General features: G+C 43.5%; 1 protein-coding gene across 6 annotated transcripts in view; it reads right to left on the bottom strand.

Annotated features, from left to right (window-relative positions):
* The window catches only part of greb1l (GREB1 like retinoic acid receptor coactivator), a 41,365-nt gene continuing 27,200 nt past the window's right edge, over positions 1-14,165 (bottom strand). For 3 of the 6 annotated variants that reach the window (XM_068737749.1, XM_068737752.1, XM_068737750.1), the window contains exons 12-35: positions 13,764-13,949; positions 13,252-13,551; positions 12,982-13,110; positions 12,461-12,595; positions 12,023-12,223; positions 11,628-11,808; positions 11,072-11,125; positions 10,765-10,954; positions 9,445-9,581; positions 8,938-9,280; positions 8,290-8,405; positions 7,587-7,819; positions 6,923-7,482; positions 6,688-6,793; positions 6,441-6,587; positions 6,142-6,281; positions 5,758-5,919; positions 5,347-5,551; positions 4,479-4,641; positions 4,019-4,234; positions 3,782-3,923; positions 3,472-3,672; positions 2,684-2,822; positions 1-2,381 (exon numbers count right to left, since the gene is read on the bottom strand). In XM_068737749.1, coding sequence (XP_068593850.1) covers positions 2,218-2,381; positions 2,684-2,822; positions 3,472-3,672; positions 3,782-3,923; positions 4,019-4,234; positions 4,479-4,641; positions 5,347-5,551; positions 5,758-5,919; positions 6,142-6,281; positions 6,441-6,587; positions 6,688-6,793; positions 6,923-7,482; positions 7,587-7,819; positions 8,290-8,405; positions 8,938-9,280; positions 9,445-9,581; positions 10,765-10,954; positions 11,072-11,125; positions 11,628-11,808; positions 12,023-12,223; positions 12,461-12,595; positions 12,982-13,110; positions 13,252-13,551; positions 13,764-13,949 — 4,550 coding nt within the window. In that variant the 3' untranslated portion in view covers positions 1-2,217. The remainder of the gene's footprint in view (positions 2,382-2,683; positions 2,823-3,471; positions 3,673-3,781; positions 3,924-4,018; positions 4,235-4,478; positions 4,642-5,346; positions 5,552-5,757; positions 5,920-6,141; positions 6,282-6,440; positions 6,588-6,687; positions 6,794-6,922; positions 7,483-7,586; positions 7,820-8,289; positions 8,406-8,937; positions 9,281-9,444; positions 9,582-10,764; positions 10,955-11,071; positions 11,126-11,627; positions 11,809-12,022; positions 12,224-12,460; positions 12,596-12,981; positions 13,111-13,251; positions 13,552-13,763; positions 13,950-14,165) is intronic. The other 3 variants (XM_068737751.1, XM_068737753.1, XM_068737754.1) reach the window with 3 other exon arrangements.

The raw sequence follows: 14,165 nt of genomic DNA, 5'->3' as shown, positions 1-14,165 counted from the left end.
TGATTTTCGAAGTCATTTTATTACATTCATACATTTTCAACAACAATAGCATGGCTCTAATGTCATACGTTCACAGCCTGCAACCACAACGGTAAACATGAGGTAGATCACCCGGACACCAAGGCTACCACTGGGCCGCACATGGTTATTAAACACATTTCAGTGACGATTGTGAGAGCAAGTTGCATATTAAGTGTTAAATTATTAACAAGAAAGACACATTCTATGGACCATTGGCGTTTAAGTTAAAGTTTGGATCACAAGTCTTGTATTTGGACACATTTTGGGGCTCATTTAATAATGGGAAATATTTGTTTTTCCTGCTGGTAACTTGTATAGTGCAAGTTCACATTTCCTACCCCCAGTGACATTCAGTAGATCTAAGAATCATTTGTTTGGGTCTTGTGCAAAGCCTTCATAGATGGTTTTGAAGAGGACACACGCCCTCGGTTTAGGCGAGCTCAGCATGCAATCAAATATTACGCTTCAATATGATTATCAGTCCAAAATGTTTGTCAAATAAATAAGAATCCCTAATGGACCTGATTTTCATTTTCAATAAAAACACAACACAAGAACAGGAAGGGATACAGACATATGTGGTTAAGGACTCATCTAGGTAGATTCTTCTCGTCTTTGCAACACAACATAAAATGAAGAAAGATATCATGACCAAAAGATACTGGCAAAAGTTACACAAGACTAAAAAAAACATCAGTAACCCTCAGTGGTTAAGGGGATGATATAATATATTATTAATGTAAACAAAGCGTTAAACAGTACAGTAGTCCAAAATCTAATTATTTCATTTTGCTTCACTCAGACACACAGCATTTCTTCGCCTCACAGTTAAATGGTTTCTTCATTGTCATTGGTCTGAAAAAATGTAGAGACTTGAGCAGTGACTGCATGAAACGTCACTAAAGGCATATTCTTTGGACAACCCTGTGCAGAAACATATAAAAACATTCTACTTTCAAGTATATGAAATGATCTGATCAGCTGCTTTTGACAGTGCGTAACCCTTTCTTTGATTACCCTATGTTTTTTTGGGGAGGACAAAACATGGCAGATTGTGAGTTAATGTGTGGATGGTAGCCAAGACCATTAATGTACAATCAGCCTCAGAACATTGTAACAGGCGGTTCAAATCACAGTAGTCAGCAGCAGGATATTTGGCAGTGAAGAGGCTGGCTTATTAAATAGGATTGACTGGCATGATGTGATTATGCTTCAAATACCCAGTATTCAAGTCAGTTAACGCCTGAATACAAAACATTTAGAACTAAACTAGTTTTGCTTCCACTTCCGTCTGTTTGGCATTTAACATTTCCAGAGGAGTTGTAAAAGTAAAACCCTGTGGCAAGTCAGATAAGTGTGTTTTGGACAACAGACCTGCTTCATAGTTGTATATTCAAGCCTTAATAGAACATTAACGTACTACATTCTTGAAGGGACACAACTTGTACTTTTCTTTAGTTGTGAAAAAGTCTTTGGATAGATTCACGTGTCAAGTCATTTTGAGACTAAAACCACACTCATTCAGCTCCCCGTCAGAAGGATTATCGATTCCACACATATATTTTTAGAGGCACAAGACAGAAGTCCATTTGCAGTTTAAATGATTGAGAAATCCAATACAGGTCAACCTCTATGTTAATATATCTTTAATGCAGTGAGTTGACTTGTAGTCAATAGGCTGCGTGGAGTTTGAGAGGCAGAGCAGGCGAGGAGGGACGAAGAGAGCGAAGGCTTAGGATGTCTTTGGTGCAACACACAAATCAAAAATACACGGTGAACAAAAAAAAAAAAAAAGCTTTACTCCTTTAAGCGACCTCCCTTGGATCTCCCTTTAAAACCCTGAGATAAACACGTATGCCCAGAATGGGACATACTGTAGTCAAAGCACATTTGTATGTACAAATACAATCTTCAAATAGTCAGAGAGCGTCCATGTTTTCCCTCACAGCAAAGTGGAGGCAATCCCAGCTACAAGCAAGTTAAAACAAGCGAGTTAAAACACACACTGGACCCTCTTCAGAGTCGGTCATAGTGCACTGTGGTAGTACAGACGAAAGGAAAGCCATATTAGGTGGCCTTGTGTCCACTTGCGGGGCACTTTGGATCTAGTGTTCCAGCATATCCCCTCGGACCTTCCATTGGAATGGCTAGAATTGTGACCGCTGGCTGGTTTGGAATCTAATCTGTTTTTTAGGTTCAAACATGGCGGCCAGTCAGAAAGTAGAGGGGCCGGTCCTCACTGCAATTGGCTGTCTGAAACTCATCCCGCAGGCGGAACTGCCACTCGTCCTCCAGCTCCAGTCGGACAATGGTCTGGCGCAGGGAACTTCGGTCCTGGCAGATCACGCAGAGAGTGGCGCCTGTGGACACAATTGGGGGTAAAAAAACGAATCAAAGCGGGTTGTCATCTAAAAGCCCAGCTAGTGTCCCTTAGAGGCTGTTCTGCTTACAAAAGCTACGCAGGTTATGATCTGTTCACATGCATTAAGTTTCTACCATTTATTGTTCTGGATTGTTGGTCAGAAAGACTCAGGAATATATACACAGGCATGCCTCAATCAACGCATACGGTAGTGTCGCATACCACCTAAGGTATAGGCTAACATGAAGTAGATATTACAACAACAGAGACAACAACAACAGAAGCAGTTGCAATAAACACCTTTGAGGAAGCGGAATTTCTTGAGGAGTCCAGAGACGACAAAGGAGTCACAGAGGTAAAGCAGCAGGCCGCTGAACAGCAGGCCCTGATGGTTCAGGTTGGTGGAGTGTGGACGAGAGTTGACGTAGCACACAGAAATCTGTAACCAAAGATATGACGCAAAAGACACATTTCGTTAATTCCACTCAAGCAAACTATAAGAAACATAAAGTGCATATCTTTTGGGTCAACATTAAGGAAATAACCACTAATAAATCCTGTAGGGAGCAACTGGAGGCGTCTTTACAAGCAGATTCATAGGTTGCATCGCGTGCATCATGATTTATTTCCATTACAGGAGAAAACACAAACACAAGAAATGTGTCCAGGCATGTAAATAATGAAGTTGTGCACAACAAATGTAGCCTGCAGTGGAAATGTGCATTGTTAGCATTCAGTGTTTGCACATGTGAATGTAGGTCAAAATGTTCTCAGCAAAACAGATGGCGAACTCGTGCAACATGTTTATCTGGTTAAAGAAAATTCTAGAAATGTAAGGCTTATAAAAACGTTTGATACTAAGTCAGCAGGTTGTTCCTATTCTTGTCATAGTTTACACTTCAGCAATTCCCCTGAAACAGTAGTACAGTATGTACAAATATATGAAATTCAGCATGTTCGGGGAACAACTGCACTTGGCTTCTATCCCAAAGAGGTTTTACGACAGTCTTCTGGCAGATTGAAGCTGAAGGAATGATGCTAACAGTCTTGTCTCATGCTTTCAACTGTAACCTCCTGGGAGCTCTCACCTCCGGGCTGATGTTGAGGTAGCTGTCAATGGATAGAACTGGGTTGCTTCTGTTCTGAACGGCCTTCGGAAACAGTCTGTGGCTGCAGCTTTGCAGGAACCTTTCAAGCAGGAACTGGGCCGGGGCGTCCAGGAGGGTCTGCTCGCTATCTGGGGCGCAAACATACTGTGGCGGACTGATTGCTGTGGGGTTTCCCATATCCTGGGGAGGGAGGAAAGCAGTTTAGTGTTTCATGGTGTTTCATACAAATAAACTCACCAGAAGCCCCTCTTACAAATGGGCATTTTGTTTGTACGAACGTGACACATACCATGAGTTTAGGTTTGACCAGGAAGTCTTTGTTTCCCCCAACTGGAATGTGTTTCTTCATGAGGCTGAAGTAGTTGAAGCGACACAGCAGCAGTCCACTACTGTTCACCCTTAAATTAAAGTCCACCTCCTCACAGCTATACCTGCACATGGGACCAAAATAGCAAAAGCAGCGGATTAAGACGCTGCACAAATTGCCAAACGTGTGACTGATTGACACAATCCTCTACTAACTTACCGATTAAGGTCATAATGAACATTCTGCGTCAGGTCCACATTAAGCATGACCAAGTCATGGAGGTGACACCGGCTGAAGGGATGGCTGGGAGACTTGCGAGCCAGACTGCTGCTCCACCTGCGAGTACCGCACATTGAGTACAGGGAGATCTTCGGTGTGCTTTCCATATGCTGCAGTACCATCTTTAGTGACACGTTGGTTCCATCCGACGTCTCACTGATAGAGAAAAAAGAGGACAGAGCACACATGAGAATGTTTTTTTGGGGGCAAACGCGGTTTAAAAATTACATACCTATTCCGTACTTTTCTTTAGGGTTTTTAAATATCATAAAATACACATTTTCAACCTTGGTAATAGGGGTAATAAATTGTTAAAATTTGCTTACGGTGAAAAATTATAACTCTAATAACTCAGCAACTTGTTTCTATGTACACTTTTCAAATCAGAAAGAATTACTACCTGCTGTCTGTTGGCTGGTGGGTGTTCCACAGCACGCATGAGTCATCCATCATGACAATGAAAGGCCATACATCTTGCCTCTTGACACCTTGCTCCTCCAGTCTGTTTCTCTCCAGCTCCAGGTTATGATATGACAGCTCTTTGATCATGAAGCGGGCAGCACCTTGAACGGACAGGAGCACATGTGTCAATTTTTCTATTATATACTTTCTCAAAACTGTTACACCTACAGTGCCCTTCAACTTAAGCACAGTGCTGCAGGAGGTAATAAGCAGTGCAAATTGAATTTGCATGGTGTGTGTGTGGATTACAAATTTACAAGTGAACTCTTACAGTTCAGAAAATGCATTTCTTTATTGCGCACAGGGTTTATTGGGTTTATCCTGAACAGAAATGTTGACATACCACCACGTTGACACTCAGAGTCACGGTTAGTCAAAATGGTAAAAGGGTGATCCCAGTTGCCGTCTTTAGAAGGAATTCAGTTTAGTTACACTCATTTCAGACGGGCCATGCACCTGATTGGTTTACTTACAAATCAGGCTATTGGGCTGTAAGTGTTTTCACACTCCAGCTGGTTAAGACAACTGTAAACAAACGTGACTGACTGTAATAAATACGAGAGCAGGGTAGCTCACTCACTGTCGTAAACCACTGATTATCAGCAGAGAGATAAGTCGCAAGGTGACGTAGATTTAAAGGTACGCTGTGGAGTTTTTGACCACTAGTAGAGCTGTAGAGCGTTGTTGTTATGTGTGGTATATGTTTTTGTGTTTATGGTAAAAATTGGTGATACATGGAATGAAAAATGTAGGTTTTGTGCAACAGTTAAGACATCTCAGTTTAATTAAGCCGGCGAGCTGCTCACCAACTCCCGTGTTGTTGAACACAGCCGGCAGGACGAGCAAGATGTGGTTGGGCCAGTACTTTCTGTAGAGGGGCATCTCAAACTGCTTGACCACCAGGATGTGCAGATGAGTGGTGCCCTCCATGGCATGGTAAATGTTGAGCAGGCCGTGCTCTTGGCGTCCTGTAGTCGGGGTGAAGATCGGACTCTTCAGCCGATCCGGGTCCTAGAGACAGACACAGAGACAGGAAAGTAGGTAAAAACAAAATAAAAATATTTAGTTGATTTGTGATACCTCAGTTTTGACCTTTAGCAGGAAGAGATGAGCAATTTCACCCAGAAATATACAGCACATACCTACAGACACACACACACACACACACACACACACACACACACACAAATACTACCACATATACATAGTCAACTAACCTTGGTGGAGACCAGAGGCAGGCACATGCTTTCCAAGTGGCTGCCCTGCTGACTGAAAACAAAGTGCTGCTCCTTGGCTTTGGGAATGACAAACTGGAGCTGGACCTCCTCCCCCAGCATGGACGAGCAGAAGGTGAAAGCATGGAAGGTGCACTCCGACAGCTACAACACACAAATGCACACACACATGCATTATTAACACAGAAGGATCACCATTGAGCATGACTGCAGACAGTAGAAAAAAAGCACATACAGATATCCAAACCTGTCACAGTATTTTGACAGGTTTGGATATATGTGCATCTATAAATCAGCAATGTTACTCAAGCCCAAACGAGTCTCTTGGATGTTTGATGCTGACGAAGGTGAAGTGTGTGCACTCACCTGTGTGGCGGGGCCTGCTTCACAGTAGTGGTGACACTGTTCACAGTGGTGAAAGGCATTGTGGGCAGCAAACCTGCTCAGACGTATGGACTTGGTCTCTCGTTTGTCTGGCGTTTGGCTCTCGCCTTCTTGCTTAAAATCTGCAGATCGGAAAAATCAAACATGTTCACATATTTACTTTGAGTCTACATTTTTTGTTGACGTTATATTGAATTAAAACCAATGTTGTTTTTACAATGGCAGATTAAATGACTAATTCAGAGACTGCCTCTGCTGTGTGTTTGCATACATCTGCTGACCTTTTAAGCACTTTGACCTCTTGTCAGTGTAAACAGGGCTGGCCTTCCTGAACTTAGGGTCCCGGGGGTAGGGGTCAAAGGGCAGCTTCCGCACTTCCTCAATGTCAGGCAGCTGGGTTTTTACGAGAGTTGTAACCTCTGATGTTTCTGGAGAGAAACAAAAACTTGACATTTAGTTCCTCATCATATCTATGGTGTGTTTAACACCCTGTGAGGTTAGGATAAATGAGTCAGCAATGATCTTCACCTTCTTCATCCTCCTCTTCCTCATCATACACGTCTACTTCCAACAGTCTGATGAGCATTCGAAACAGGATGCGAAGAAACTGCAGATAGGCACCAGTTTTTCCCACCTAATTAAGGACAAAGAAAAAGTCATCCCTGTAATGTTACACTGACACTTAAATCCAGATGCATAACTAAATCTAATATACATGTACTTATTTGCACCTATAAGGGGAGCAGTACTTGTGTGTTGTTACCTGTGGGGGTCCACTGAGTAGCATGCGTCGTGGATGTGGCACAGATGGAGCTTCGTAATCGGCGTGATGCTGCCTGGTGATGGTCCACTCGCGGTAGTACATGCTCTGCTCTGCCCCCTGCAGGTTGTGAGTGACGAGGGGCCTCAGCGGGCTGCTCCAGGCCACGTCTGCATGAGGAAGCAGGGAGAAGGAGCTCAGCTGACTCCCCGACTCCCCCGCCAGCAGGCTGTATGCCGCCCGCGACATGATTACTGTCCGCGGTGACACCCGAGTGGGTTTAGGCTCTCGAATGCACTGTGTGGACTGACTGGGCCTCTGCGTGGAGGAGGACGACGGGGAGGAAGAGGAGGAACTGGAGTAAAGGGAGGGAGGGGCATTGGAGGCTTTAGAGGGGTTGGAGGAGAGCTGGCTTTCTAGGGAATCACACTCCTGCTTGAAGCCCTGCGTCCCTGTGCCCATGTCTGAGGTGATGGCACCTTCGGGTTGGCAGGTGGAGGTGGAGGGTCTCTGGAAAGAGTCGGCAATGTCCGATGAGCTGACACCGTTCTCTGCCAAAGAGCCTGAGTGACACAAAGAGTAAAAATATAAATACGAATACCTTTGAAGATATTACTTAAAGCCAGTTGTGTTACGACTCAGTATCTCACTGAGTTTGGGGACTCACCAGAGGTTCTGGTTGCGGCGCTGCCGTTGCTCTGAGGTCTCTCCAGCTCGTCTCCATCATTTATGCTGGTGGTGGCCTTCTCTCCATCCGATTCCCGGGGGGCCATGGCCTTCTTGGGTTCGTGGACCATGCCCATGGACACATGGGTGCAGGCCAGACCCACCTCCTGCTCCAGGGCCGTACGAGTCAGGTAGCTGGAGTCTATCAGACGCAGGTCGCTGTATTTCAGAGACCTAGAAGAGTAAAAATGTGAAGGAGGATTTTTGTTGAAACAAGGTCATATATTTGGTTATTCATTTTCATTGAACGCATGTTTCTATGTCCTCCCCGCACAGGTCTTTAATTGTGAAAATGCATAGTCAGCCAAAATGCTCAAATTATATTGAAAATTAGGTTCAATCACTTTTAATTACATTTTTAATGCTTGTGCCATAAATCTAACATGGTTTACTGATGCCGACAAAACACAGACACACAACCCAGGGCTGGCACACTGGTTGCAGGACAGAACCGTAACTGGACCTCTTGTAGAGGAAACAATCCACACTGTGAGTGTAGATGTGTAAGATAACACTCGGAGGGTAAAAAAAGTCAAGGCAACAGCGCACCAAGAGGAATTATAGGTGAGCTAAAAGGGAGCGTACTACTACTTTCCACGACGGACTGTTTTAGGAGTGACAGGGTATTGTATGTATGAGTTTACCTGGGGAAAGTTTCTCCAAGAGGGTCCTTCCCTGTAAGGATGACGATGCAGGGCAGCCCTTCCAGATCCTCATACGTGTGCGGCACCCAGTCTTCATTCTCACAGCCTCTCCACGCCTAAAGCAAAACACAACACGTTTACTGTTGAGTTCATTTAGAACTAGACCAAGAATGCATGTTGGGTTGATACTGGATTCAGACACTTTCGTTTCCTTTATTGCAAATATTATGTACAAATTTAGCAAAATAAAACAGTCTTCTAAATGCCTAATTTGAAACAAGTAGGTCCCTTATGTAAAAGGTGAAGAAGCCACACTGTTCAAAGGAGCTCAGAATAGAAGTCTTAAAACATTCGCTGGCAGTTTCGGTGGTTTAAATGAGGTTTGAGATTAATCTCAATAATCTAAGGGAAAAGTCCTAGAAAACGAGATTAGTGAATACTGAGAATTAAGTCAATTCCCTGATAATTACTTCAGATCTCCTTGCAAAAACCCAGTTTCATTCAGCTATGTATTCAAACACTGATGAACTTGAGTGTTTCACTCATGGATCTGATTTCTTCTGCTTGGAAAAAAAACACAGTACTTTGTATAAATGTTATTCAAATGTTTAGTAGAAAGCATGATAAAAAGACTTATGGTATTCTCACCTTGAGGCGGATGGTAAAGTTCTTCTGTAGGTTGAGCTCGGTGGCCGGGCTTCCCAGCAGCACTGCGAAGCACAACTGGAGCCCCAGTTTGTCCCTCACGTCCTCTAGTCGCTCCCGGGCCAGCATCGCCAGCTGCAGCGAGGGGACCCGAACCAGCAGCATGTGGCCCCGGCCCTGGGAGCCCTCTCTGCTTGGGGCGTTGATGAGGTCCTCCACCATGGCTAGGGTCTCTGGTGTTATGTGGTCTCTCAGGGACGGCGAAGAGGTCAAGGCCATCATGGCCTCAGTGTACTGCTGAATCAGCAGGTAGCTCCGGATCACCATGCTGTGCAGGTGCGGATGTCTGGGACACAAATACACAAGTTTGAGCTACATTGCTAATGAGAACGTCTTTTATCAACTTGTTTCTTCTTCTTTGTTTGTGCCAATTCAAACCGATAGAAAAAATATTGGATGACAAAATGTTAATCTATGTTGATGATTTCTCAGTGATGACACGGCACTGACCTTTCCAGCAATGTGTGGACCATCTTCTCAAACGCATCGTCACAACGCAGAATGGGGCTGGCCACACCCCACTGCAGGGAGCTGCTGTAGTCCCTCAGGCCAAAGTAGAGCAACTCGTTAGGAGACTGCTCCCCCTGCTGGAGGACAATTATAGTATAGTCAGAACATATCATCCTCTCAATACATGTGGCAATACATCTAGCTTTTTGTTCCACTTACACATTCACTATACTGAAAAGCAGACCTAGTTTACTGAGCGGATAATGAGGCTTCTCTCATTGCATGATGCTTGATCTGAAAGCTAACTGAGTGCTTTCACTTCATTATTAATTTTGGTCCAATATTAGTGGTTCCCAGCCTTTTTGGCGTATGACCCCTTAAAATGTGGCAATGTGTACTTGTGAACCATCATCAACAGTTGCATATGTCAATGGCTCATGAGTAACTATTTGAGTAATCTTCTACAGGCCTGAATAATATGCAGTAATTCACAAGAAAAAAAAAGATGCAAAAGTTAGAGGAATGTCTGAAAAGTGAATCTAATTGTGTGCAGCACATTGTTTTTAAAAATGTACTTTAATCGGTTTGAGAGCCAGTGCTTTAAATAATGTCAGTTAGACATATTTAGACAAAACTTCAACATTATACAGTGTTTCCGTTAATTCAGCTCGATATAATGATATGACTAAGTACTGCAGCATTCTGCTCTGAAACTTCAGGACGAATTAAAATATTAAAGCTCTGAATTAAATTTTTGTTGCAAATATTATTAGTACTGACCTAGACCACTTTCTGCTACAGTTAATGTAAACATAATTACAACTAAACACACACTGACCTCAAACCAGACCAAATGTCTGTTTGAAGACTCAATAGCAGCATACAGTTATGGTGTGACAGATGACTCATGAGCACAAAAAAAGCTTTAAAAATGATATCTTGGGAGCGCCCCAGAAGCCCAATGGAAGCACTCTCAAATTAAAGCAAACTGTCAAATTACAGCAAAAATGCCCCCCAAAAAGATATCTCATTTAATATCACATAAGTCAATCAGGGTCAAGTTACCTCTCGTAGTGTAAGTTAGTGTAAGTACACCTTAGGTCCACCAGGTGGAGTAGCTAAACCACAGCATGCTGCCATAACACTGCAATTTTTAATTTGCAAAAGAAATGAAATAGCTCATATGTCAAAATATCCCTGTATGACTTTCACTGAACCTTTTTTTCACAAGATGCAATATTAGACAAAAGCCCTTTGATAAAGACTTGCGTGACTTTTCTCATACCTTCAGAGCATTTGGACTGTTAAAATAAAACTCACCAGACTTTCGCTGGAGGGCCAGTGAACTTCGTTGTGAATGCTGATGCGGGACTGGTGGGTCTGCAGTGTGTACGGGAAGCAGCTGACCTGCAGGACCAGGAGGTTCATGGCATCGAGGACTTCCTGGCAGTTGACCACTCGGTCGGCCAAACCCTGCAGCTCGCCGTGGCACACAGAGCCTGACAGAGCACTGGAGAGGGAGTAGATCAAAGGGTTTGAAACCTGTGAGGGATAGTCTAATTTCATCAAATTCAAGTTGGATGCAAACGACAACTCGATTAGGGGCATGGCTTATAAAGGCTTTTACATTTGCTGCGCTAACTGCCCAGTGTGTTGAAGGTCATATCCCAGGAAAACCCCTCTGGAAAACAGGAAGGGATCTGTTTTAGGTTTTGGCAGTGACGGCAGTAGTTTATAAGATATTGGCTGAACAGAAATGGTGTCAAACTGGATCTAAATTAGCAAAATCCAGCAAACAATGGAGATCAAATATCATTTTGAACCCAATATATTAACAACAAAAAACTTTCAAAATAAAGTTTACAAAGAATTGTTTTAATAGTTTAAAAAATATACAACATTGAGCAAAGATGCAGCATATTAAAAAAGTAAAATAAGTAAATAAAAATAATTAAAATCATCATTAAAATAAAAAAAGAAACCTTAAAATGATTTTGACCAAAATGGAAGGTTAAAGATAATAGTGCTGTATTTGTTGTCACTTGCTTGCAGCTGTTCTCCTCCTCTCCACTTTAAACAGTGCATACAAAGGACAAGGCTATATTTGCAGCCATAACAACTCTTTTTTTTGCACATCTTTAGATTATAAACAGAGTCAAATAGTGTCCGCCGAGTCGTCTTACCTTGTGAGGTCCACGTGTGAGTTGTCGTGAATGAGGACGAACAGGGTGTAGGGGTTCTGCTTGACTTTCCTCATGAAGGCTTCCATCTTGGCGTGAACCTCGCCGTCCAGACGCACCACGTACTTGTCTGATTTCTGGTGGGCTGAGCAGACGTCTTCGATTCCCAAGTCGACAAGCACTCCTGAGCAAAACCAACAAGAAATTAATGTTCAACCCTCCTGTGCTCCAGTTGCATTTGACCGATTTACAGGTTTTCTCTCTGAAAAAAACATAGTTCATTTTATCTGGTTGTTGTAAAGTTCCATGATTTTGTCCACTCAGGGCATCTAAACACATACACGTGAAGTCATCCTTGAATCTTCATCATGTTGTTATTCATCACGATGAACACAAACCTGATTGCCGGATGCGCTGTGCCGTCTGGTGTACCAGAATGTGAGATGGCGGCACCAGAACGAGAAAGTCCACTTTACAAAAACGCCCCAAGTCGAGGTTCTGGGTTCCCGAGTCAGCGATGGAGCAGACTTGAGAGAGGAGGCTCCGAGCCACGCTCAGCTGGGTGGGATAGATCTGGAAGATCTTGCTTAAAAGCTCTGCTACAGGAAAACAAAGAGGTATTTGTATCAGTGTCGCTGTCAACTTAATGTGGAACAGACATTTTAAATGTAGTGAATATTGCTACCAATGAGAAATATTGCTTTAAATATCAAAATATTTATTCGCAGACATTTGCTGCAGATTAAACATAAGGATTACAGTCTATGTAGAATGCCGTATTGATTGTTTTTGGCTAGGGAAAGAAGTTCAGCGAGTTCGATAGAGGGTAGTCTAACCTCTCTCCGAGGGGGGCGACATGCTGGCGGCTTCCTGGGAGTGGATGTGGTCAGTGACATCGCCCTGGAAGGGCTGGATGACCTGTCCTTTCCATCTGCGCTGGTATCGCACCAGCTGCTTGTCCAGATTGTCTCCTAAAAACAACCAGTCGCCATAGTCACACAAAGACTCACAGCCAAGCGTTCAAGCTGCTACAATATCCTCTTTGACAGGCAGCACAGTCAAACACTCAGATACAGATTTATCATACGAATCCCATTGGACTGATATGTGTTACGGTGTTCTATTGTTGTCCTTGATATTCATTCAGCGACATAGTGTCAAACTTGTCTTGTGATCACTTTAGTTAGTGGACCATAGCCTAAAGAAATTATCCAGCCATTACAGAGCATTGGCTTTAAGTGTAATATTTTGCTCCACAAAAATGTAATCATGAAACGCTTCAGGAAACATTCAGTTAATCTGAAGTCATTGTGTTTTTTACAATGTTTTGGAACGCCTCCCTCATCGCAGCACTCACCCAGTGACGTGGTTTTGAAGTGAGACGCCAAGATGCTGACTTTCCCCGTGATGAGCTCGTAGCTGATCTCCTTGAGAAACTCATTGGTTGTCAGCATGCCTTCAGCTAAGGCCCGTGCTTGATATTTCCCTGTGTCCAACGCACACGTTAAGATCAGATCAATATGATTATAACTTTAACATACAAACAGACTGGCCGACGTAGTGAGGTAGCAACCAAGCTAAATGATGTCAAAAAGCACAAATGGAGCAACCAGGAGGCGACACTCACCCAAAACGAGCACACAGAACTCATTGCCGCTCATTTTAGAGGCACATATAATGACTACATAGGTGGGCAGGCACTTCTGGTGGTGAGGGCCCTCGCTCAGAGATCGAAGTGATTCCGAGATGCCCTCTCCCAAAGAGTTGTGGGTAACGACGACCTGGACGCTGCCCCCTGAGACGCTGGCTTCCAGCCGAGCCAACCAGGGCAGCTGAGATGGGGAGATGGCAGGACCCCTGGGGCAGCACAGCATAGCCTTCAAAACAATCTGCTCCAGTTCCTCCCTCAGAGGAATCTGCACCGAGCCTGCAAGAACAATTCACACGTGAAAAGACCGAACTACTATCATGGAAGCGTGCATGTTACAAAGTTAGATTTTAATTTTGCCAGCAATGTTTCTGTGTAAATGAGACACTAAGCACCTCCCGGTCATCCTCCCCACAAGGCCCCAATGTGTGTTCGACAACAGCAAAAATGCGTGTGTGTGTGTGGGGGGGTGTTTGTGTTTTGCTGCTTACCTAAACGTGCGAGATACTGTAAAGTGAGCAGAATCATGGTCTCCACACAGAGAAGCTGGCTGTTGTTGAGGCCCAACGTCTCCAGGGTTTTCTCCGTCAGCTGGCTGCTCTTGTAGCAGCTGACCAGGAGAGGGCTCACCACTATGTCCCCAACATTCCCATAGAAATAAGGTAAAGTGCCATGCCCTGAAAGGAAAATAGAAACATATAGAACACATATATACAATGCAAGGAAATGGCAAACTAACAAAAAAAATTCATAAATTGCAGTGCAATATATATTAAAAATATATGCAACAAAATGTGGGATGGGTAAACCTACCTGAGCTCACTTTAAAGATATTTTCACTGGATTTGAGTTCAACCAACTTTTACAGTTGAAACATTAAAATAGGTTTTATC

Source organism: Cebidichthys violaceus, unplaced genomic scaffold, assembly GCF_023349555.1.
Source record: "Cebidichthys violaceus isolate CVI_PGR_0920_01 unplaced genomic scaffold, fCebVio1.0.p SCAF_8, whole genome shotgun sequence".
In the NCBI taxonomy this organism is placed as follows: Eukaryota; Metazoa; Chordata; class Actinopteri; order Perciformes; family Stichaeidae; genus Cebidichthys; species Cebidichthys violaceus.
This window is presented reverse-complemented; position numbering and strand designations above follow the sequence as displayed.